This window comes from Poeciliopsis prolifica, unplaced genomic scaffold, assembly GCF_027474105.1.
Source record: "Poeciliopsis prolifica strain line A6 unplaced genomic scaffold, Auburn_PproV2 SCAFFOLD006, whole genome shotgun sequence".
NCBI lineage: Eukaryota > Metazoa > Chordata > Actinopteri > Cyprinodontiformes > Poeciliidae > Poeciliopsis > Poeciliopsis prolifica.
The window spans coordinates 2,720,170-2,745,594 of NW_026562381.1; the positions used below are offsets into that span (position 1 = coordinate 2,720,170).

The 25,425-nt window shown below is 41.5% G+C and overlaps 2 protein-coding genes across 12 annotated transcripts in view; one reads left to right on the top strand and one right to left on the bottom strand.

The window, feature by feature from the left end:
* The first annotated feature begins 2,865 nt into the window (after positions 1 to 2,865).
* LOC129360322 (four and a half LIM domains protein 1-like) lies at positions 2,866 to 19,906 on the top strand. Of its 3 annotated transcripts, none has more exons than XM_055030484.1 (6): positions 2,866 to 2,993; positions 14,885 to 15,066; positions 16,089 to 16,266; positions 17,214 to 17,383; positions 17,454 to 17,640; positions 18,423 to 19,906. In XM_055030484.1, the coding sequence occupies exons 2-6, from the start codon at positions 14,911 to 14,913 to the stop codon at positions 18,575 to 18,577; spliced, it is 846 nt and encodes a 281-aa protein (XP_054886459.1). In that variant the 5' UTR covers positions 2,866 to 2,993; positions 14,885 to 14,910; the 3' UTR covers positions 18,578 to 19,906. The 3 variants fall into 3 exon arrangements, with proteins under 3 accessions (XP_054886459.1, XP_054886461.1, XP_054886458.1); XM_055030486.1 differs by lacking the exon at positions 2,866 to 2,993 and adding an exon at positions 4,274 to 4,407; XM_055030483.1 differs by lacking the exon at positions 2,866 to 2,993 and adding an exon at positions 6,981 to 7,112.
* Positions 19,907 to 19,948: 42 nt separating this feature from the next.
* The window catches only part of LOC129360321 (ensconsin-like), a 29,733-nt gene continuing 24,256 nt past the window's right edge, over positions 19,949 to 25,425 (bottom strand). For all 9 annotated transcript variants that reach the window (XM_055030473.1, XM_055030476.1, XM_055030480.1 and 6 more), the window contains 7 exons: positions 25,279 to 25,405; positions 24,865 to 25,150; positions 24,096 to 24,149; positions 23,928 to 23,997; positions 23,689 to 23,833; positions 22,133 to 22,425; positions 19,949 to 22,045 (listed from right to left, as the gene is read on the bottom strand). In XM_055030473.1, the coding sequence (XP_054886448.1) occupies positions 22,038 to 22,045; positions 22,133 to 22,425; positions 23,689 to 23,833; positions 23,928 to 23,997; positions 24,096 to 24,149; positions 24,865 to 25,150; positions 25,279 to 25,405 (983 nt within the window). In that variant the 3' untranslated portion in view covers positions 19,949 to 22,037. The remainder of the gene's footprint in view (positions 22,046 to 22,132; positions 22,426 to 23,688; positions 23,834 to 23,927; positions 23,998 to 24,095; positions 24,150 to 24,864; positions 25,151 to 25,278; positions 25,406 to 25,425) is intronic.

A 25,425-nucleotide genomic window follows, 5' to 3' on the forward strand; every position in this document is an offset into this window, starting at 1 on the left:
GCTCTCTGTCTGAAGGCCTCATTATTTACCTACTTCAGTATCGGATTACAGATGTCTCACTACTGATCCTCTCATTCATGCCTGATATAAACGCGATTAATATCACAGATAAATAAGTTTGTTCACATAATAAGTCATTAAAAACCAAGCCGCACCGTCATCCTCATACCATTTCCTGCTGTCTTTAATATCCAGATGTTGACCACATGATTCGTGTACAGATGAAAAACATTTCAGCAGAAAACATCTTTTTTTTTTTTTAAATTGGTTTCTATTAAATAGTTTTTGTTTTTCCAACTTGTCTCATTTTATGGTCAATAGAAACTAATATTTAAAAAATTAGATATAGGGTGAGTTGTTTAATCCGTCTCTCGTCATTTTAAAAGAGCAAACAAATTATTGATATCACTGCAAAAACATAAAGTCTTATCAAGTACTTCTATTCTAGAAACCAGTTTCTAGTTTCTGCCATGAGAACTAATACTTTTTCATCAATATTAACAAGTTATTTGACATAAAACAAGTGTTTATCTTGCTTGAAATTTGCTAGTAAGTTAGACTTATTTCAAGTGTATTCAGATGTTTGCACTAGGAACAAGAACAACATACTTTCTAAGACTTTGTGTTTTTGCAGATTCCATCAAAGTAATGAAGCAAAATTTAGGATTATATTTATTCACTGTTTATAAGCTGATGAAAGATGGAACTTTGACAAGACGTTCCCCTCGTCTCTGTTTAAATGAGTGACTAATGTTCTAATTTCACATTTGTTTACTTTCATTTGTGCTTCTAAAAGCATCACCAAAAACAAAACAGCCGTGTTTTTGCAACCAGTGAATGTTTCCTTCTGGTGTCTGAAAAATGAGCGGTCCCAAAACCCTGCCAATTTCTAAGTCATGTTCAAAGGGATGCTTCGCCATTTCCCAGCAACCCCAGCCGAGCCGAACCCGTTACCTAGTGGAGCTCCAAGACGATTGGTTTGCTAGATTTACCGCAGAAAGCGCCGTGGAATAGCTGAAACAAACAGAGCTCAATTGTTGGGATTCTCTACCAGTTTTACCACGGTAATTAAAAATAGCAACACTTGGCAGACCTGAAGCCAGATCTGCAAAAATCTGTGTCAGAGCAATTCATTAAAAAACTCAAAGTAATGTATCAGTGTTTAAAAAAGACATGCTGTTCTGCTGTCAGAGACAGCATTTAATTCTTCTTTCCCAACATATCAGGTAATGCTCCTAATATGGACATCGAGTCCAAGGCGTTTGCTCAAGAATGTCTGTTTAGAGAAGGAAGTAGTGAGCACTTAGCTCAAGTTCTCCCAAGCATTTTGTGATTATTCAATCAAGGGATTTATTGTGCAGACTTAAAACACACTTTAAATGAAGAATGAGACTTAATAGTTGTTTTTTTGGTTTCCTCCTTTGGCTGGACCTAAATACCAAAAAACATGGATATTTTTTTAACATAACTTGTATCGGTGATGTGTTTATACTTTTATAAACTTACTAATAAGTTTGTGGTGAAGGCAATAAATGTAGAATAATACATTGCTTTACAAAAGTGTTGACACCTTTTGATCTTTTTCTATGTTTTATTATGTCACAACCTAAAATTTCAATGTGTTTAATCTGGAATTTGTTGACTTAAAATTGTGCAAAAATTATGAAGTAAAAACAAAGAGATCATGTTTTCTTTTCTAAATAATATCTTAATACTTGAAATGAGACTAAATTAACTTAAAAGTAAGTTTTCAGCTAGATATAGGCGCTTGTTTTAAGTCAATAATTTATTAATATTTATTAAAAAGTACTGGTTCCATTGACAGATTATTTCACTCATTACATGGAAAATTGCTTTGGTATAAGTGAAATAATTTTTCATGAATTTTAAAAAAATACTTAAAACGAGCTGATATATTTTGCTGAAAAGTTACTTGTTAGTTAGTTTTGTTTTATTTCAAGTATTAAAATATTTTTATTTAGAAAAGGAAACATGATGTCTTTGTTTTTACTTCATAATTTTTGCACAACTTTAAGTTAACAAATTCCAGATTAAACACATTGAAATTTTAGGTTGTGACATAATAAAACATTGAAAAAGGTCAAAAGTTGTAAACACTTTTGTAAAACAAAGTATTATTCTACATTTATTTGCAGTAGAAAGTAGACAAAAATACTTAATAAGATTTTGTGTTTTTGCACAAACGATTACGTTTTACGATTACAATGTGACAAAAAAAGTAAAAAAAAAAGGTCAAGGGATAGTAGTTGTTGCAGGGCACAGTAAAGTTTATAAAGCCTTTTTATCGTTTAACTTGACCTGAGGAAACTCTGGCAACTTTTAAGACAAGAGACACAACCTCCTGATCTCTGACATTTCACCCTGAAGCATCACAAACTGTCTCTTCAGGCTTGTTGTTTGTGTTAAGGGAGGATGCAGACATCTGTTAAAGGAGCTTTAAATCACATTTCCTAAGCGTAATATTCAGAGTTGTGGGTTCCTGCAGGGTGCATGTGTTTGCTTTGGGTCAGGACTGAGTCATCTTGGTTTCTTTACCAAAGAAGGAGACGAGTGAGGCTGGAAGTGTCAGGTTAACAAATCCCCTCCATTTTTTTAAATAGCTGTAAACAGCTGAAGTGCTGCCAAGATAAATTATGTCAGAGCTGAATGTTTCTGCAGAGCAGAGCTGTAACTATGTTGAGTCTCTGCTCCCATCGATGCAGAAAATTATGACTATTTTCCACCGATTTCCGTTCCTGTAGAGCCAATGAGAACTAAAGTATGTGCTTGTAGATTCCTGGTTGAGGTCATTGTTTATTGGGTTTGTAGGGGTTCGGCTCGCCTAGTTTTTTCTTTTCCTTTCTCTCTCTCTCTCTTTTTTTAGCTGCGAGCTTTAAAGCTGCGCAGTGTGCGCTCATTTGAACCCTTTCCGCCAAACCCAGCGGAGCGGACGCATCGCGGCTGGCGCAAAGAGACAGACGCTTTCTGCAGAGGTGAGTGAAAACTGCTGCCGGGATTATCATCAATTAGACCCTCAGTCCGGTTTTCATGACAGCATGGATGGATTTCATCATGATGATATTGTTTGGTTCACTTTGGGACAAGGTTTCTTACTAAAGGGACATTTCCAACATGATTTCCTGCAGAGAGAATCAGCCTGGTGTTACCAGAGTTAGTTACATTTACTCAGTTTACTTGAGTAACCTTTTTTTTTTATATATATAAATGTACTTTTAGGAGTATTTTTGTACTTGAGCCAATTTCTTATGAAGAGTTGGTGCTTTTACTTGAGTAAAATGTCTGATTCTCTTCCCACTGCGAGGAACCAAAAATTCACCAAACACACCTGCAGTTTTTAATCTTTTGTTGAAAGAAACTGATTTGGAGACATTTTCTTTTGCCTGATTTTGTTATATTTTGATGCTAATATGAATTATTGTCATTTTGGTCCTTAAAATGCCAAAATTTCCACTTAATTTTATATCTTGGTCCATTTGATTATGTTATTTTCAATATTAAATAACTGAAATTTGATCAATACTTCATACTTGAGTAGACCATTTTACTAAATATCATGATTTAAGCATATTTAGTAGAAAGCCTGCAGAAGGTTTTTTAGTGGTGACCAGATGATAATCTGGGAAGAATGTAGAAAAAAATTTCTTTATTATTTTTTTGCTATATTGAATATGACTAAATTTAACCTGCAGAAAGAAATATCTGCTATTCCTTTGGATTATTTTAGCCATTCTAAAATCTTGCCTGCTTTTTTTTTTTAAATGCACAAAATAAGAATTATTATTGTCAAATAAATAAACACATTCCTCAGCTCATTAAAGTTTGTCCCTTAAGTTCTTGACTAAACTTCAATTCAGTCCAATTCAATAAAAAAAACTTTAACAATTGTTGTTCAATGTAGTGTTTTATCACTCCATGCCACTAGGGGGAGCCTGCTACAATTTAAAGCTGGACAAAATGGCTGAAAAAACATGTCACTATATAAACGGTTCATATCAGTTAATATTGATAATTGTCAGTTTTGATAATTATTGATTAGTTTTTTTTGTTTTAAGTATGTGATGCAGCTACTGCCAAACCGGTGGCTTGACCTTTCCTGTTCTATCCACAGTTTTCACTCCCGGCTGCTGTGTGTTTATTTTCAAGCAGTTCTGAGGTCAAGGGGTTAAACCTGAAACTGCTGCTGCGTCAGTTACTCCACAACAATGAATGAACGAGTTGCTTGGTAACCAAAAAGTGTTAATGTTAGTTGATTTCATGAAGGAGCTTGAGTGGCTAACAACTTTCCTCTGCCTACATCTCCCATAATTCTGTGCTGTCCAATATACTGAATATTCTATCAGATGTTCTATGTATTGATATTTGAGCCCAGGACCGTCTTTCTTTAAGGTAACAGTGCCAGTAACTGCACCACTTTTACATCTTTCAAACAAAGTCTGCATAATATGCTGCTGTGTGCTTTTTATGGGGGTGTGCAAAATGTATCAAAGACGAGACAAATTCAAATGTTTCTGAGGCAAAGCAGACAAAAACCTGGAGTAAAGTACTTTGCACAGATTAATTCAAAACAACACAGGACACGTTTAACATAAACTAAAGAATCCATGATGAAATCTTCTGCTTCAGAGGGTGTTTGAGGAAAATGTGAGATCATTTGGGAAAAAAGGAAGAGGAACTTTATTCTGCAACATGACAGCAGTTCAGAAAATTCACCGTATTATGAAGATGGAAAGTCTTGTGAAAAGCCAAAATCCAGATCTTTATTACTTGAAACACGATAAAAACTTGTAAAACATCTCATTAGTGCAATCAAAGAGTGGCAAATGTTCCTCAGACAGTCCAGAGCCTGGTAGAGTTGTGTCATTGTCATTATTTCAACAGAAGGAGTAACGTTGATATCCAACCATTTTCCTCGGCTGGAAAATGCCTTTCTGTTAAAATCCATTTTTAATAAGTGAAACATTGCTAATTTTTGTTGTTTAAACACATTAATCACATTATTTTCCAGAGATTAGACTCAGATATGTGAACATTTCTTGCTGAAATTCACCAGTGTGTCCTAATTTCTGATCTTAATACCCTTTAAGTGTATTTATGTGTGTAACCTGCTGAGCCCAAAGGTACTACTTGTGGCTTTAAGCCGTTAAAACATTCGTCCCCTCCCTGTTTTTACATGGGATGCTGCCAAACCAACTACATGATGTCATTTAGGCGAGTGGGAGATTATGGCTCTGTCTCTGGCCTGCCTCCAGTATGACCTCACCAGCCTTTAAAAACCTAAAAGTCTTTGTCCGTGACTGTATGATGAATTAACCAAACTTTAATGGCAGAGAGAGAGGAAGTCCTTAGCTGTCGTCATTTCATAAACCACTCAAAGCAAATGCGAGCTTTAGATGCAGCAGACTGAGGCAGCTCCGTGCCAGCTGTTCCTCAGGCAGAGAGACGCTTTTGTTGAGGAGACAGTCCCATCACTCTTTCTTTTATTGCAAACGGAGCGGAGAGGAAGAAAGAGGGTGCGCCTCGGTGGCGTCCACGCTGATGAATGGAGAGCAGCAGCGGCCCGGCGCTGCCTTAAATAGGCAAACTGAGCGCAAGATAAACCGATGTTTCCTGCACAAGCAGAAACTTCAACTCAATTTGAATGTTTGGTGATTAAAAATAAAATGGTTGGAATAATATTTCTGTCATTAATTTTGAAGTAACACTGAAACAGTGAAGGCGGCAGGAGTGGGATTTGTTAGAAGCAGCAAATGGCTTTTAATACTTAGACATGAGGCGTTTCCACATTATATTATTCTATGCAGCTCTGGGAAACATTAAGATAAATACTAACGTTTTGCTTAAAATTTCAGAGACATGATGTCAGTAGAGCAACGTTCATTTCACTCAAACATTACTTATGAACAGTAAAATCACTAAAAGTCTCATTTTTTATGGAGCTGCAGCTCATAAAGCTTCATTTGCTGATTATTGAAGAGCAGCTTTTATGCACGTTGCTTTTGTTTGGGTTTCTACTGATTCTAAAAAGAAGAATTTCAAAGAAAAAACACGGTTTGCGTGTTGATAGAGCTCCCCTCATGGCCTTTTGTCCACACATATTTTAGATCTGGGCTCGTCTCGCTCTGCCAGCCAAACCCTGACCTTATGTCTGCGCGCTGACACGGCTCAGTGTGCGAGGAGGCCTGCGGTGAGTCACTGCTTCTCCTGACGGACACGATCTGGCTCAGGTCATCTGCCTGCTGACCGGCTTTGGAGGGCGATGGAGGCTCATGAAAGTCCAGGGCAAAAGGTCACGTGTGGAAACAGGCCTGCCGCTGTGTAAACATGACTTCTGTTGCAGCGGCTTACAGCCTGACGAGGCGCCGCTTCATTTCCTCCAATCTAATTTCTTGAGGAAGTGCAAGCAAGATGTGCTGTTTCTCATCTTTAAAGCCAACAATGGAAACATTTTTATCCATTTGTTTAAAAAGCAACAAACATGTCAGATTTAATCCCAACTGCTTTACTTCAGTTACAATGACCGTTTTGTTCGTTTCTAAGAGGAATTTTGAATTATTTCTGCTCATTTCAAGGCAAATTAACTAAATATCAGTTCAGTAATCATAAGTTAAACTAAACTAACTAAAAATCCACAATATTTTGCAGAAAATCTGAAAATAAATGGATCCTTTATGGTGCAGTCTTTATGTTTGGGGGTAAATGTTCCCCAGCCAACCTGACTCGTTCTGTGATTCATCTTTTATGAAAGCAGCCGATTCATCATGTCATTTGTTCATGATATAAACACTAAACGTCTCATGTTGGGGCAGTGGGACTATCTTTATTTAACTCGTCATATCACCGTTCTGGAATCCAAAACATATCCCCCAATCTGTCCTCCGTCCATATTCTCTAATCCATATCCTAAAAAGGCCTGGAGAGGTGAAGGTTGGATTTGGATGAGGGGTCAGCGGTGGTCTGGGTCACAGAGGGGTATAAACAGGCCTCCATAACACACTGATGCTCAGGGTTGCTCGGTTCGATGCTCTGTGGATCATAAAACTCCTCAAAATCTTCCTGATTGGAACCAAACATGACTTTCTACAGGCATTCAGGTAAAAATTACATTTTTAAACAAAAAAAGGGAACTTTTGGTGTGTTCTTTTTTTATATTTGTGTTTCCCTAAAAGAGAAGCATAATCAGCTAAAACCAAATCAACATCATTTATTTATTTTTCTTGAACATCCCAGTCATTTCTACTATATTTGAAATGTTTTATTTTATTCTATTATTTGACTTTATATTATATAGATATAACTGTTTCTCTTTACTGGAGGATAATAACTTGTCAGGTGCTGAATAAATAGTTTTATTTTTCACACCACTGCAGGATTTTGCTTGTTGAATCTGTTGTTTCCTCGTTTTTATGATGTGGTTTAAACTATTTCTGCCACACAAGCGTCACATAAAATTATACAAAAGCATTTTCTAGTCAGCAGGTTCATGCAGTTGACCATAAAACATCATTTAATAAAAATTGTTCCTGACAGGAACAAAGTTTTTAGTACCTGGAGTTCAGATTAATTTTAATACATTTAAAATACTCTCATAAAATGCAGTAAATAGTGAGTCACAAATATATTACTCTGAAAATATTAGAATTTAAGGAAGCAAAGCTTTTCAGGTTGTGGCCCTGAGATACTCTAAAACATTTTCATGTTTAAAATTGGACTTTTTAAAATTCCAATTCTGCCATTCTTTAATTTATTTCATGTCTGAAAAGCTTCTATAACTTGTGATTAAATTACATGGGAAAAACATGGAAAAATGTCTAATTATATTTACTCAATTACATTCACTTGACTCACTTTTTTTGGAAAAAAATTCCTTCTACTTACACTGTACCTTTTACTTTTGCCTGAGTAACTTCATTATAAATCATTTGAAATCAATTTCTGGATTTAGAAGTTTTTTTATTGAAAGAAACTGATGTGGGCAAATTTTCTTTTGCCTTATTTTGTTATTTTTTTGTTGCTTGTAAAAATTATTGTTATTTTCGTCCTAAAAATACCAAAATTTGACTTGACTTTATGTTTTGGTCCATCTGATGATGCAATTTTTAAATATTAAATGATTGATCAGTTACTCAGTACTTGAATAGACATTTTACAAAATACTTTTCACTCTTAATTGAATAATTCCTTGAACGGCTCCCTTCAACTTTTACTTGACTAAAACATGTTGAAGTCGTGCTGCTCTTATTTTAGTGCAAGTTTTGGATGCTCTGGTTATAAGTGATGAATCTGCCAGAACTGGAACAATATCCATGAAGCTTTTATATCTTCTGAAAAGTTACTTGTAAATCAATTTTATCTTATTTCAAGTGTGTCAAGATGTTTGACCTAGAAACTAAACCAAAAATACTTGGTAAGATTTAATGATTTGCAGTGTAAATCACCAAATCATGCAAAAAACAAAAACAAAAAGAAAAACATAATAAATCAAGATGTGGCTGCTGAGTTGGTGATCGGTCTGGCTCCGGTCTCTGGTCCCTCTGTGACCTTTTCCACTGCAGAGGTCGTCTGTCCACAGGGACACAGTTTCGATAATCCTCTTCAGCGGACGGTGAGTGCATATCATCTCAGACTCTGTTTGCAACAAAGATTAAAGCTGCGCCAACAATAGCTGCTTATCCCCCTGCGGGCCTTTCCACATTCTCCCCACTTTGGGAGGTTCTTTAAATAGATCCGCTGAGCGGCTCGGCTCCCCAGAAGCTTCAGTTGGTTGGACAGGTTGGGTTATTTCTGGCTTCCCTCTCCACTCGTTATCCCTGCAGCACAGCTGCACATTGCTACACCAAAACGTCGCCCATCCATCCATCCGTCCGCACACAACAGGGGACATACTGCGTTCCTGGAGGAGGCTGTTTACTGCATCCTATTAAAATAGCTTCGTAAATATTTGTCTCGTCCCCATGGTTACTAGGACAAAACGTCATTCCACCCATTGTTTTCTGCTTGGCTCCTGTTATTGCCATCAGATCGAAACATCTGCGGCTGTAGGAAACGATCAGCTGATGGAGAAAATGGTGCAGCTGCTGGAAAGCAGAACGAAGAATAAGCCGAGTTGTTCAGAGTTCAGAGGAGGTCCGTGGAGAACGAGCCAACAGACAGAGCTCTGCAGGGGAAGTCAGATTAACGCAGGACAAGAAGCCGTCTGTGTGAGCCGGTTTACCTCATTCGCACCTCAGTCATCAGTTCGGTATGCCTGCGTGAGAGAACACGCGGTCCTCAACACCCGGTCCTCAACACATGGTCCTCAACACCCGGTCCTCAACACCCGGTCCTCAACACGCGGTCCTCAACACGCGGTCCTCAACACGCGGTCCTCAACACGCGGTCCTCAACACCCGGTCCTCAACACCCGGTCCTCAACACGCGGTCCTCAACACGCTGTCCTCAACACGCGGTCCTCAACACGCGGTCCTCAACACGGGTCCTCAACACCGGTCCTCAACACGCGGTCCTCAACACCTGGTCCTCAACACCCGGTCCTCAACACCCGGTCCTCAACACATGGTCCTCAACACCCGGTCCTCAACACACGGTCCTCAACACGCGGTCCTCAACACCGGTCCTCAACACCCGGTCCTCAACACGCGGTCCTCAACACGCGGTCCTCAACACGCGGTCCTAACACACGGTCCTCAACACGCGGTCCTCAACACACGGTCCTCAACACCGGTCCTCAACACGCGGTCCTCAACACGCGGTCCTCAACACCCGGTCCTCAACACCGGTCCTCAACACCGGTCCTCAACACGCGGTCCTCAACACGCGGTCCTCAACACGGTCCTCAACACGGTCCTCACACGCGGTCCTCAACACCGGTCCTCAACACAGGTCCTCAACACGCGGTCCTCAACACCGGTCCTCAACACGCGGTCCTCAACACCCGGTCCTCAACACGCGGTCCTCAACACGCGGTCCTCAACACGCGGTCCTCAACACGCGGTCCTCAACACACGGTCCTCAACACGCGGTCCTCAACACGCGGTCCTCAACACACGGTCCTCAACACGCGGTCCTCAACACCCGGTCCTCAACACGCGGTCCTCAACACGCGGTCCTCAACACACGGTCCTCAACACGGTCCTCAACACCCGGTCCTCAACACATGGTCCTCAACACCGGTCCTCAACACCCGGTCCTCAACACCCGGTCCTCAACACGCGGTCCTCAACACGCGGTCCTCAACACCCGGTCCTCAACACGCGGTCCTCAACACGCGGTCCTCAACACGCGGTCCTCAACACGGTCCTCAACACACGGTCCTCAACACCCGGTCCTCAACACCCGCCTCAACACGCGGTCCTCAACACGCGGTCCTCAACACATGGTCCTCAACACGTGGTCCTCAACACACGGTCCTCAACACGCGGTCCTCAACACGCGGTCCTCAACACGCGGTCCTCAACACGCGGTCCTCAACACCCGGTCCTCAACACCCGGTCCTCAACACGCGGTCCTCAACACGCGGTCCTCAACACGCGGTCCTCAACACACGGTCCTCAACACGCGGTCCTCAACACACGGTCCTCAACACGCGGTCCTCAACACGCGGTCCTCAACACGCGGTCCTCAACACCCGGTCCTCAACACCCGGTCCTCAACACCCGGTCCTCAACACGCGGTCCTCAACACGCGGTCCTCAACACACGGTCCTCAACACACGGTCCTCAACACGCGGTCCTCAACACGCGGTCCTCAACACACGCGGTCCTCAACACCCGGTCCTCAACACATGGTCCTCAACACCCGGTCCTCAACACACGGTCCTCAACACGCGGTCCTCAACACGCGGTCCTCAACACATGGTCCTCAACACACGGTCCTCAACACCCGGTCCTCAACACGCGGTCCTCAACACGCGGTCCTCAACACGCGGTCCTCAACACACGGTCCTCAACATGCGGTCCTCAACACCCGGTCCTCAACACATGGTCCTCAACACCCGGTCCTCAACACACGGTCCTCAACACGCGGTCCTCAACACGCGTCCTCAACACGCGGTCCTCAACACGCGGTCCTCAACACACGGTCCTCAACATGCGTCCTCAACACCCGGTCCTCAACACACGGTCCTCAACACGCGGTCCTCAACACACGGTCCTCACACGCGTCCTCAACACACGGTCCTCAATACGCGGTCCTCAACACCCGGTCCTCAACACGCGGTCCTCAACATGCGGTCCTCAACACGCGGTCCTCAACACGCGGTCCTCAACACCCGGTCCTCAACACGCGTCCTCAACACGCGGTCCTCAACACGCGGTCCTCAACACCCGGTCCTCAACACACGGTCCTCAACACACGGTCCTCAACACGCGGTCCTCAACACGCGGTCCTCAACACGCGGTCCTCAACACGCGGTCCTCAACACATGGTCCTCAACACCCGTCCTCAACACACGGTCCTCAACACATGGTCCTCAACACCCGGTCCTCAACACACGGTCCTCAACACGCGGTCCTCAACACGCGGTCCTCAACACCCGGTCCTCAACACCCGGTCCTCAACACCCGGTCCTCAACACCCGGTCCTCAACACCCGGTCCTCAACACGCGGTCCTCAACACCCGGTCCTCAACACGCGGTCCTCAACACGCGGTCCTCAACACCCGGTCCTCAACACACGGTCCTCAACACGCGGTCCTCAACACGCGGTCCTCAACACGCGGTCCTCAACACGCGGTCCTCAACATGCGGTCCTCAACACCCGGTCCTCAACACACGGTCCTCAACACGCGGTCCTCAACACGCGGTCCTCAACACGCGGTCCTCAACACACGGTCCTCAATACGCGGTCCTCAACACCCGGTCCTCAACACGCGGTCCTCAACACGCGGTCCTCAACACGCGGTCCTCAACACGCGGTCCTCAACACGCGGTCCTCAACACGCGGTCCTCAACACGCGGTCCTCAACACACGGTCCTCAACACGCGGTCCTCAACACACGGTCCTCAATACGCGGTCCTCAACACGCGGTCCTCAACACCCGGTCCTCAACACCCGGTCCTCAACACCCGGTCCTCAACACGCGGTCCTCAACACGCGGTCCTCAACACATGGTCCTCAACACGCGGTCCTCAACACACGGTCCTCAACACGCGGTCCTCAACACACGGTCCTCAACACGCGGTCCTCAACACGCGGTCCTCAACACCCGGTCCTCAACACGCGGTCCTCAACACGCGGTCCTCAACACGCGGTCCTCAACACGCGGTCCTCAACACACGGTCCTCAACACGCGGTCCTCAACACGCGGTCCTCAACACGCGGTCCTCAACACGCGGTCCTCAACACACGGTCCTCAATACGCGGTCCTCAACACGCGGTCCTCAACACCCGGTCCTCAACACCCGGTCCTCAACACGCGGTCCTCAACACGCGGTCCTCAACACGCGGTCCTCAACATGCGGTCCTCAACACCCGTCCTCAACACATGGTCCTCAACACCCGGTCCTCAACACCCGGTCCTCAACACATGGTCCTCAACACATGGTCCTCAACACCCAGTCCTCAACACGCAGTCCTCAACACGCGGTCCTCAACACGCGGTCCTCAACACGCGGTCCTCAACACCCGGTCCTCAACACCCGGTCATCAACACATGGTCCTCAACACATGGTCCTCAACACCCGGTCCTCAACACCCGGTCCTCAACACGTGGTCCTCAACACCCGGTCCTCAACACATGGTCCTCAACACACGGTCCTCAACACGAGGTCCTCAACACACGGTCCTCAACACGCGGTCCTCAACACATGGTCCTCAACGCGCGGTCCTCAACACGCGGTCCTCAACACCCGGTCCTCAACACGCGGTCCTCAACACCCGGTCCTCAACACGCGGTCCTCAACACGCGGTCCTCAACACGCGGTCCTCAACACGCAGTCCTCAACACCCGGTCCTCAACACACGGTCCTCAACACGCGGTCCTCAACACACGGTCCTCAACACCCGGTCCTCAACACACTGTCCTCAACACCCGGTCCTCAACACGCGTCCTCAACACCCGGTCCTCAGCACGCGGTCCTCAACACGCGGTCCTCAACACGCGGTCCTCAACACGCGGTCCTCAACACGCGGTCCTCAACACGCGGTCCTCAACACACGGTCATCAACACCCGGTCCTCAACACCCGGTCCTCAACACGCGGTCCTCAACACGCGGTCATCAACACCCGGTCCTCAACACCCGGTCCTCAACACGCGGTCCTCAACACGCGGTCCTCAACACGCGGTCCTCAACACCCGGTCCTCAACACACGGTCCTCAACACCCGGTCCTCAACACACGGTCCTCAACACCCGGTCCTCAACACGCGGTCCTCAACACGCGGTCCTCAACACCCGGTCCTCAACACCCGGTCCTCAACACGCGGTCCTCAACACGCGGTCCTCAACACGCGGTCCTCAACACACGGTCCTCAACACCCGGTCCTCAACACACGGTCCTCAACACCCGGTCCTCAACACCCGGTCCTCAACACGCGGTCCTCAACACGCGGCCCTCAACACCCAGTCCTCAACACACGGTCCTCAACACCCGGTCCTCAACACACGGTCCTCAACACGCGGTCCTCAACACCCGGTCCTCAACACCCGTCCTCAGCACGCGGTCCTCAACACGCGGTCCTCAACACGCGGTCCTCAACACGCGGTCCTCAACACCCGGTCCTCAACACGCGGTCATCAACACCCGGTCCTCAGCACGCGGTCCTCAACACGCGGTCCTCAACACGCGGTCCTCAACACGCGGTCCTCAACACGCGGTCCTCAACACACGGTCATCAACACCCGGTCCTCAACACCCGGTCCTCAACACGCGGTCCTCAACACGCGGTCCTCAACACCCAGTCCTCAACAGTCATCAACACGCGGTCCTCAACACCCGGTCCTCAACATGCGGTCCTCAACACCCGGTCCTCAACACCCGGTCCTCAACACCCGGTCCTCATTAAGCCTCAACCCCTGGTTTCACTTCAACAAGTCATTCTCATAACTTAGAGACTTACAGAGTTCAGTAGTAAATACTTACATTTACTCGGTTACACTTGAATGTTTTTACTCGTTTTTGTTAAAGTTTAAACTATTTTATATTGGAAGAAACTGATTTGGAAAATAATATTTTGCCAGATTTCATTATTTTTGTTACTTATTTGAATTTTTACCCCTTAAAATACTAAAATTTCCACTTTATATTTTGGTCTTGTTGATTATGTACTTTACTAAATACTTTTTTATTCTTACTTGAGTACTTTTATTATGAACTAATTAAATACAATTTCTAGATTTTCTACCCACTGAATGACAAAACAATTATGTTTTAACAAATAATTCACAAACACACAGAGCTGCAGTTTTTGTTAAAGTTTCACAAGTCTTTCATTTAAATAAACTGATTTGTAAACATTTTGTTATTTTTTGTTACTCATATGAATTATTGTAATTTTCATCCTTAAAATGCCAAAATTTCCACATAACTGCATACTTTGGTCCACGGTAATTTTTGGATAATAAATGATTAATGTTTTGATCAGCTACTCTTTTACACTTAAGTAATTTATTGGATGGCTAATTTTTTACTTTTACTTGAGTAAAGTTTGTGGGTCTTGATAAAGTATTAATACCCTTTAAATGCTGCAGCTACAAACTTTAATTTATTTAATTTGGATTTTATCAGACAGACCAACACAAATAAATGCATAATTATGAGATAGAATGAAAGAAAACTTTTTTATACTTATTTGTTGTTAAGTACAATTTGCATGATAAGTGACTTCTGTCCATTTTGACTTAACCCCTTCGCTGTCTTTGTTTTAGGCCCCAGGAGTTACCTCACCTCCACCATGACTGATCGCTTCGACTGCTACTACTGCCGCGACAACCTGCACGGCAAGAAGTACGTGAAGAAGGACGAGAAGCACGTTTGCACCAAGTGCTTCGACAAACTCTGCGCCAACACCTGTGCAGAGTGCAAACGCCCAATCGGAGCTGACTCAAAGGTAAGAAGGTGAACAAACAGGTGCTTATGGTTGAGATATTTGAAATTGAACAGGCTGATATGAATGAAGTTTATTTTGAGATTTTCTTGATAAATTAAAATAAAATTGAGCAAAACACCTAAAACTTATGGAGAACTGTGGAGTATTTTTGTTTTCTCTGATTAAACAAAACTCAAAGTGGATGAAACTAAATACTGGGAAATGCTGGTGGCTGACCACTAAACATACCACCATGAAATAAATCAATTCAGCCAACTGTGATTAAAATGGCCCAGTCAAAGTACAGGCTGGATTTTATTGACAGGAATCCCAGCAAAGGTGAGTAAATACCTCTTAAAAACCATCAAATCATCATCTATTTCACAAATATGCTCTGTCACATACACTGCAAAAACACAAAGTATTTCCAGTGCAAATACAACAGTGGAATTAAAACTAGTTCACAAGAAACAGATTGTTTTAAGTCAATATTAATATTTATGAAAAAGTGCATGTTCCACTGGCAGATTATTCATTTATAGGAAGATTTTTCTATTATATATGTTGCTAAAATTAACCTGTTATCTCAGTAAACTTAAAATAAAACAAAACTAACTTGCAAGTAACTTTTTGGCAGGATATAGAAGCTTGTTTGGAGTAAAAAATTCCTGATTTTGTTATTGACACATTTCAAAATGTAATTAGTTTCTCATGTTGTTTTTGTGACTTTTTATTGCTGTGTTTTAGTGACATAAAGCACTTTGAACTGCCTCGTCGTTGAAATGTTCTTTATGAATGAACTTGGCTGATAATGTTGATGGAAACAGGAGATTATTTCACATATGGGAAAAATGTTTAGTTTCTCATCAATATTAGGAAATTGTTTACTTAAAACAAGCTTCTATGTGGTGGATGTTAGTTTTGTTTTAATTCAAGTGTCCAGAGACATTTGCACTATAATATGTTTTGTTTTTGCAGTGTGAAAGTTTGATGATATCTGCAGGACGCTTTCTAAACTTACACACCTCCTTTTGTGTGTTTAGGAGCTCCACCATAAGAACCGCCATTGGCATGAGGATTGTTTCCGATGCGCCAAATGCTACAAGCCTCTGGCTAACGAGCCGTTTAGCGCCCGAGACGATGGCAAGATCATGTGTGGGAAGTGCGGCTCCAGGGAGGACGGCAACCGCTGCCAGGGCTGCTACAAGGTGGTGATGCCAGGTGGGTCAGATTGTAGTTTTCTCCACTTTTATAATGTTTGTCTTATGGTTATAAATGAGGACATAACATTGAATGGGGCTTGAAAAGACTCCCTGAACTAATTAAGGTTAAATTAATGAATAAAGTAAACATTTTGTTAGTGTTTGAAAGTTTTTCTTTGGATTTTGGCTGCTTTTCATTCATTTTCAGTCCAGTAACTCATTCTGTCAGGTATTTTTTTTATTTATTCTTATTTATTACTTAAAAATAAATAAAGCCTGACAACAAAAACTTCACTAAATAACCAGTTTAAACTAGATCTTTGGGAAAAGTGTCAAAAGAAAGTTAATCCCAACGTCTTGAATCTATAAAAAATATACATTTAAAAAGTAGTTGGTGTATAAATACTTTAAAATAATCTGAAATCTTGTCTTGGATCAGTTGAAAGAGGATGATGCAATGGGGTATTATTAGGGCCATCATAGGAATAAGAAAACAAAACAAAACGGAGAAAAAATTACAAATATTTTGAAATTAATCTAAAACATTTTGTAGAAAAATTTTGAAAATTTCTGAGATTGAAAAGTTGAAGGAAAAGAAACCTTAAATTTAAAGACTAATCAGAAATTTTCTAAAAAAATTTCCAAGATTTCCTCTAGAAAATTTCTCAGACTAATGTGAAATTTTTGGGTTAAAATTTACTCTTTTCTTTATCGACAATGACCTTTGGGCTTTTCATCATCTTTCCCCTAGCCTCACGTTTCATCTCCTGTCTCCTAATTATTTTAGTTTTAATTATATTTAAGGATGTCCAGTGTGTAGTCATGCTCAAATGCATAAAGTGAACAGAATGAGTCCAAAAACAAAAGACATCTTTGTTTTGGTCAGGTTGTGAAAATGCAGGTAATTCTCTTCAATTCTTCAAGTGCACTTCATAAAGTTTCAGCAGTCGCTGTTTTGTGCTTTAGGGTCGCAGAACGTGGAGTATAAGAACAAGGTGTGGCACGACGAATGCTTCACCTGCTTCGAGTGCAAGCAGCCAATCCGCACGCAGAGCTTCCTGGCCAGAGGCGATGACATCTACTGCGCTCCGTGCCACGAGAAGAAGTTTGCCAAGAAATGCTTCAAGTGCAAGCAGGTATGAAGCCAGTTTGTTGTTGTTCAGGCTTTCTGAGCTCAGCGTCGTGACCAGCATGCTGCTCTTAAAGCCCATCACCTCTGGAGGGATCAGCTACCAGGACCAGCCCTGGCACTCGGAGTGCTTTGTGTGCGAGACGTGCCGTAAACCTCTGGCAGGGACGCGCTTCACCTCCCACGAGGATCTCGTTTACTGTGTGGACTGCTACAAGACCGACGTGGCCAAGAAGTGCCACGGCTGCAAGAACCCAATCACAGGTCGGATCTTTATTTAAAAATAATAATAAAAAAGAAATAGACACATTGGGTTTGAATCTAACCCTGATTTCAACTGAGTAAGTTTGCCAGCAGAAAGATTAATATTAATTCACTGCATCTTTTCACAGTATTCCACTTTGATGTTTAAAAAATAAATCACATTTCTGTATTTTGGGCAACTTGAACTGCTTTTTAAATACTAAAAAACAGAAATCATGTTGTTTTGTAGGCTGTTTCAGTCCAGAAAAACTCACTGAGGCAAAAACAATCATTAAGAAAATAGAGAATCCCAGAGAAATTCTCTAATTTATTCTGTTTTGGTACTTTTATTAAGTGCTCTGTGCAAACTAAAACTTTACTTTGAAATTTCCTTTAATTCAAACCAACACTATTGCATTTAATACAATTAGAAAATCAAAAGTAGGAGAGTTTTCCGCGACATAAAAATTGAGTTTCTTTAGTCAGGCTGGTGAAATATTTGGGAAAACAAAATATTATGATACCATTATGTTCACGTTTGTCTTTCTTTTCCATTGTAATAAAATCTGAGTCAGATGTCAGAAATAAAGGCAGTAAAATCACTAAAATAAGTCTAAATACATGGATGCATCAATCTGTCCCACTATATGCTCCTCTGAATCAACTTTTTACGATCGCCGTTGTTCATACTGGGAATCTGATTTAAGATCCCAAATCTGCTCCTTTCTGGATATAAAGCGACAACATCAGTGTTTATTTTTTCTGTTAACTGAAGTTGACGCCAACCCGTGTCTGCTCTGCAGGGTTCGGTCATGGCACCAACGTGGTGAACTACGAGGGATTCTCCTGGCACGAGTATTGCTTCACCTGCAAGAAATGCTCCCTGTCCCTCGCCAACAAGCGCTTCGTCATCAACGCAGAGCAAATCTACTGCCCCGACTGCGCCAAGAAGCTGTAAACAGAAGATTCCCGAGGAAACCGATTTGTATGGAAGACAATTAGAGCCGCTGAGAAAAATGAATTTTGTCTCATAATTTTGTCAAAATCTAAATATCCAAACATTCTTAAATGTTTAACTATGTTAGTATATAAAAATATTCTTATGAGATTAAGCCTGTCACAGATTTGACAGATTTTAATTTTAAGACTAGAATTGCAAAGACAATTTGCAAATTTCAAACAAATTTTCAACTTTCAGAGCACAAGAAATGTCCCAGTTTTTTTTTTCTAAAACATTTCTGAGATTCTAAAAGTGAGAATTTCTGAGGGAACTTTTTAAAAAAGAAGTCAGATATTTTTGTGTGGCCCTAATTCTCTTCTGCAGCTTTGAGTTTAGTTTGAGACTCACACCGAATTACTTCAGAATTAGGATGCATGCTGATTTTTTTGTTGTTTTTTGGTGAATTCAGATGAGACTCGAGGTTTCTGCTTTTGCACTAAAGTTTCCAATCTTCAGCAATGCAACATGTCTCAGTTTCTGGAGTTTGTCTCCAATATGGCAGCAGAATTTACAAAGTGGGATTAAAATCTGATGTTTTTAGGGATTCTGTTGCCTTGTGCTTCTAATGCAACTTTAGTGCCTTAAAGGAATCGTTTCTGGATTAAATGCTTTTATTCAGTTGCTGCTCAAGCGTAACAGCTTTGATTAATGTTACATGTTAAGACTTTTTGGCACATAAAATATGCCATGGCTTTGTGATCCATGCTGAATAATCTCACGAGGTATTTGGGCCATTGTGGATTAAAAAAAAGGTAAATTTCTACCAAAAACTGTGAAATTTCAGATTAATCTCACAATTGAGATTTCTAAAACATGAAATTTCTAGAATTTTTAATTTTTTTTTTAATTTCTGAGTTTCAAAAGTGAAAAAGATTTTTGAAACTGAAAATCTCCAAAAGTAAAAAAAAATGTTTGCCTTTTGAAACTTGGACATTTATAAGTGTTTTCCTAGAAAATTTGTCTCAAAAATCAACTCTTCCAGCAATTTTTCTTTTTTTCAAGCAAAGAATTTTTCTAGTTTCTTTTCTAGAAAATTTCTGATTAATCTAAAAATTGCTGAGTTTTTTTTTGTAGCAAATTTTTGACTTTTGGAGCTCAAGAAATTTCTAGGGTTTTTTTTCTAGAAAATTTCTGAGATTAATCTAAACAATTTTAAAGGTTTTTGGCAAAAATTTACTTTTTTCTCCCATCAATAATAGCCCTTAAACGCCATCGTAGGATAATAAACCTGTTGCGTAGTTAAAACTTGAGGCTTAAAGGAAACAAATAAAGGATGTATAGACGTCATTTGTCTTTTCTTTGGCACAAGAAACAGAATCACAATGGAAATATTTTCATTTAGACTTTATTGTTTTAACAGTCTGTATCATATCTGTTCTCTTTAGATATATTTACAGTACAGATTTTATTTGCAAACAAGGGCTTGAGAGCAAATCCTCCAGAGAAATATTTATATTCAGAGTCGCCCTGAATGGGTGGACTGATTGTCGAGGCCGAGGTAAAGACACCGTCAACTGTGAGATAAAAACAGTACATCTCAAACTAAGGCACCTTTCTATTCTACCAAACATTATATTAAAGACAAAGAGCTTTAAGTTTAGTATTTAGAAATGCGGCAAAACTTGGGAAACAAAGAACACCTGCGACTATAAACAGGTCTACATTTGATGGGGAGTAAAATATGAAGAAATATCAAAACATCGCAGCGTCCCAGTAACAAGTCATCAGATGGGGTGGAGCGTTTTCCCAGAGACTTCATGAAGCGAAAGCTGGAAGTGAGCGGCTCTTAGAAATTTGGTGAGGTTCTGTAACATTCACTGAGCTTATTAATCAAAGCTCAAATAATTTAAACCCAGAATATTTTCATGTACAAAGAGAACAAGGCAAACGTCAAGGTCCCCAAAACCTCAAGTCTGGATTATTCAAGCAAAAGGAATATTAGCATTTTTATGGATTTCATGAAAAAAAGGAAGGAAAACAGAAAAATTAAGTCTGACCCACATTATTTAGTTTGGTGAAAATGCTCCTCTTTAGTACAGTGAGAGCTGAAACCTGAGCCGATGCCACATCTGTGTATAAAACAACTCAGGTCAGAGGTCAGACAAGTTGCCAAAATGGCCCAAAGATGTTTTAGATCAACATTAAAACTGCTCTTTGTCTTCAGATTTAAGGAAATATGAAGTCGCTTTTGTTAAAGGATTTTCTAACACAAACGAGCCAAACTGAGCTAAACCAATCACAGCGCACCACTCGAGCTACAACGGTAACCAATAAGAAGACCCCAAGAAACCACAACCTGAGCCGCCTCCGTCCTAAACATGGCTTCACTCGCCTAATACTGATTATGTACAAAACATAATAACACTTAAATATAAACAATCCGCCATTTTCTACACTACCAAAAGAGCTGAAATGCATTTAACCAGATGTAGCAGCAGGTGTGAGAACGTGAAACTGAGGAGGAAGAGATACCTTGGATTTTTGATGTTTAGTTTTTTATCAGTAATTCACTCCACATAAAAAAGATTACAGATGCAATCACATAAAAAAATCCAAACTATCCCTTTAACGAGTTTTGTTGCAGTTGGATGCAAAGATAAAGATATGAGACTAAAATCAGATCCATTACAGTGGCGTTAGTAAACATTAGTTCTACCCACATGAACAGGCTCAAAATATTTCGCCTTTGTGGTTGTGACGCCCCCTAGTGGCTAGAAAAGAGAAAACAAGACGGTGTGAGAAAAAGGAAAAAACAAAGCCAGATTTATCTCGTGTTTGTCAGTGAGTCACGTTGCTGAACTGTGTGTGCATGAGCTTCATAATAATTATGCATTTTAGCACTTAAAATAAAAGGTAAGGCCATACATGTAGCTGAGTGCTGCAAAAAGCAGCCAGTCAAGTGAATTTAGACGAACCACATGCAGAACGAAGCTTTCCACTCGAACCCAGACAGGAATAACAATGATTATTAACATTTCTTTAGATATTTATCATATAATTCACACGGCCTGACTTTCACGTGTCATGGAATATTCTCATACAAGAGAGAAAACAATACTAAACATAATAATTACAATAATAAAGCAAAAACAATTTAATAAATTATAAGAACGCACCCCTAACAAAAAGAAAATACAAAAGTTTTTGACACAAAATGGAATTGAAACTAAACACAAGAGGAAGAGGAAAGACGAGGAACATGAAACATTTCCCTGAAGCGTGGCGTTTTATTATATTTTAATTTAATTCAATCTGTTTCCTCGTTGCTTGGGGAGCAACTGCAGCACTTGGGGTGGTCTTTCCATTTCGTCTTGTGCGCCTCCTGCAGGAAGGTGGGAACTGTTTGGAACGGCTAGAAGATTCTTTCAGGGAAGGTCGGAGTGCAACACAAAGAGGCTTTTCTGAGACGCCCGCAGCATCACATTTCTGCAGGGGCGAAACGAGAGAAGAGCTTCAGCCAGCGGGGAGATTACGCCAACTCAGCGTTTGTAAAGCAGAGACGTGAAGCCTCACCTGACATGGCTTCGATGGGCTGATTGGAGGAGTGCTGGGTGCTGATGGGGGCTCCCTTCTCCTCAAAGGCCACCCTGGTCCCATCTGAGCTCCCGTCACAGTGGATTAAAACCTGGTTGCGGTCCTCGGACTCAATGAGAGGCCGAGTCTTAGCGTGTACGTTGGTGTCGATGAGCTCCTCGAAGCTCCACTGGTTGGGCTTCCCATTGAGGCTGGACACCAAGCCGTCTTTGGTGGAGTCCTCCTCGTTCAGGAACTCTGAGCCCTCGACGAGGCGGCTTGTCGGAACCGGACTGGAGTCGGAGAAAGCCATTAATGGCAGCCGAGTCTCCTGCGAACCTTCCCAAACTATCCTGCTCTAAGTTCACTTCTGAGCCGTATTTAACATGGTTTTCCCCAGAAAACCTGCTGAACCCGATGCTAGGGTCGCTAGGTCAGCCATCCGGCAGCCCGCCATGTTTTTGAGTTAAAAAATGTTTAAAGTTATCAAGAAATCTGAAAATATAAGTAGGTACAAATTTTAACTAGACCAAAAATATCCTAGTAGACTTGAAATAAATCTAATTTACAAGTCAGCAAGATGTAGGAGCTTATTTTAAGTCAATAATTCCTTCATATTAATTATATCACTTAAAACAACATTATGTTTTTTCCTGCATTACAAGTGAAATAAGAAAATTTTCATCAATATTACAGACTTATTGACTTAAAACAAGCTCTTGTTATTTGTAAATTAGTTTTGTTTTATTTCAATTGTCCTAAAATGTGTGTACTAGAGACTAGACCGGAATTATCTGGAAAGATTCAGTGTAAGAGTTATTATACATTAACACCTAAAAACCAGATGCAAAGTCTTATAAAAGGCAGACATAAAAAAATTTAGCATGCAACTAAATTTTTTGACGTGTCACCTTGTGTAGCGTGTTGACCGTTAAAAACAGGAAGTGGTTACAGAGTCCTGGTAAACTAAAAAAAAGACACCTGGCTTCTGTTTCACTGAATGTGCAGAGTTGCCTTTTGCGCTTCCAATAGTTTCACCAAAGAAACTTTTTAACCTGTCTTTGTTCTATTTCACTGTTAATAATAAAAAACAATGCTTAGCCTGGTGGGAGGGCAAGTGAAGCCTGGTGGCCCGCCAGGCTGATAATGCATAAGCTTGACACATAAACTTGTTGAAATTTCTGCTGATGTCTGGAAAACCCACAAAAACAGTTTCACAGATCAACACGACTTAAAACAAATCTATAGATCTGGATGAGATTTCAAATAAAATCCATGATTATCAGGAGGAATTAGGGTGGGAGAATCAAATGAACTGTGATGAACTGATTATCAAAAAGATCGTCAACTAATTTAGTAATCGATTAATCGCTAATTGGAGAATATAGATTTTAAAAAGTTGAAAGCCAAAACTATAAAATACGTATTATTTTGTACAGCATTACAAACCATGGCTGAATTTGATGTCAAGGGTCAGAGGATCAACGTGAATATTTCCGATTTTATGCATCAAGTTGTAGAAACTAAAATGAGGAGGAATCATTTTAACTTCCCACCTTCCTGCCTGCGTGTCGTCAGCGGTCGTGCCGTTGGTGTTCTCCTTGTCTTCGGTCTCTGGATTTCCGTTCATGCTGCCATCTTTTTTCATCCCAGCATCTCCAGCGGACAAAACGTCCTGGTCATCGTCCACAGAAACGTCGTCTGTTTGAGGAATGAATGGTTCCATATGTGATTCAATTTCACTCATATTTAAATGCAAAAATATTTTTTGTTGTGAAAGTTGAGGCACACTTGCCTTTGGCTTCACCTTTCATCTCATCCATGCCTTCATCTCCATTCTCATGTGAGTATTTATCGTCATCTCTCTGAATCAGAAATAATCAAGACATCATTCAACCTGATCAGCAGCTGATCAATCATGCAGAGATCAGAATGTCAGAGTGTTAATCAATTGAAAGTTCACCTTAAAGTCAGCTTGGTCCCCTTTTCTAGTTCTCTTCATTATTTCTTCAATTCTCTGAAAACAAGAGAAAAAAAACGTTTTCAATAGACAAGGTACCTGTGGGAAATTTCCAGCTTTTCCAGAGTTCTCAGTACTTACTCTTTTTTTATACATTTTGAAATATATAATGCCAAAGTATTGAAGCTGATTAAATGAAAGGATGGATGGAGAAAACGACAGGAAGGAATAAAACAGTACAAGAAAAATAAATGAAGTAAAGAGAGGAAGACTTAAAGGAGCAACACGAGGAAATGAGAGAAATGAGGAAAAATAGAAAGGGACGAAGGACGAGGAAAGACAGGACCGAGATGAAAATCAAGGACAAAAAGAAACAGAAGACAAACACAAGGACGAATGTAAGGACAGAACGAAAGAAAGAATGAATAGATGAAACAAAAAAGGAAGACATAGAAAGACAAAGAAAGAAAAAAAGCAAGAATGGAAAATAGAAAGAAAGGAAGAAAAGAAAGAAAATTAGAAGGAAAAAGAAAGAGAAAGAAACAAAGGAAGAAGGGCTGCAAGAAAAAAGTAGGAGAAAGAGAAAATAAAAAGAGGCTGATACAAATGAATGGAGAACTCAGATGAACATACATAATAAATAAAAACTGGGAAAAACAAAAGAAAAATCTAGAAACACAATCATTTCCCACTCTTTCAATTTCTGTAATTTCCCAGAAGAGACTCAGGTTAAAAACCAAAGTAATCAGCTTCCATTCTTCCTCCGTCCCACCTTCTTCCTCTCCATTCGCTCCTGCTGGTTCTGCTGCATGATCCGGTCTCGCTCCTGGCGGACCCTCTCGGCCTCCTCCAGGGCTTTGGCCTCGGCCTCCTCTCGTTCCTTCTGGAGCTCGGCCTGCCTCAACGCTTCTTCTTCTTCCAGTCTTTTTCTTTCTTCCTCTGCTAGTTGGGCTTCTTCTTCTTCTTTTGCTTTCCGCTCTTCGGCCAACCTCTTCTCCTCCTCCAGGCGTTTCAGTCGAGCCTCTTCGGCTAAACGCTCCTCTTCCTCTTTTCTCTGCCTGGAGAAACAAACAGAAGTTTTTAGTTGAGAACATATTAGTACATCAAAACAGATTAAAGACTAATCTGTTTTGATTAATCTGTAGTGATGTGTAACTTCTGCGCCTCAGTGCAGCAGTAATCTCACCTCTCCTCTTCCTCCTTCTGTATCCTCAGCTGCTCCTCTCGCTCCTTCTGCTCCCTCATCAGCCTTCGATTTTCTGCCAGGATCTTAGCCGCCTCAGCAGCCGAATTTGTGCCGGTTGTCTTTGAGTCTGACGAGAAGAAATGTCAG

Excerpts from the sequence above, each read along its gene's own strand:
- LOC129360322 (XM_055030483.1), top strand. The coding sequence starts at position 7,091 with ATGACTTTCTACAGGCATTCAG. Across the intron at positions 15,067-16,088 it reads CAATCGGAGCTGACTCAAAG|GAGCTCCACCATAAGAACCG; the intron begins GTAAGAAGGTGA and ends TTGTGTGTTTAG. Across the intron at positions 17,641-18,422 it reads CTGCAAGAACCCAATCACAG|GGTTCGGTCATGGCACCAAC; the intron begins GTCGGATCTTTA and ends TCTGCTCTGCAG.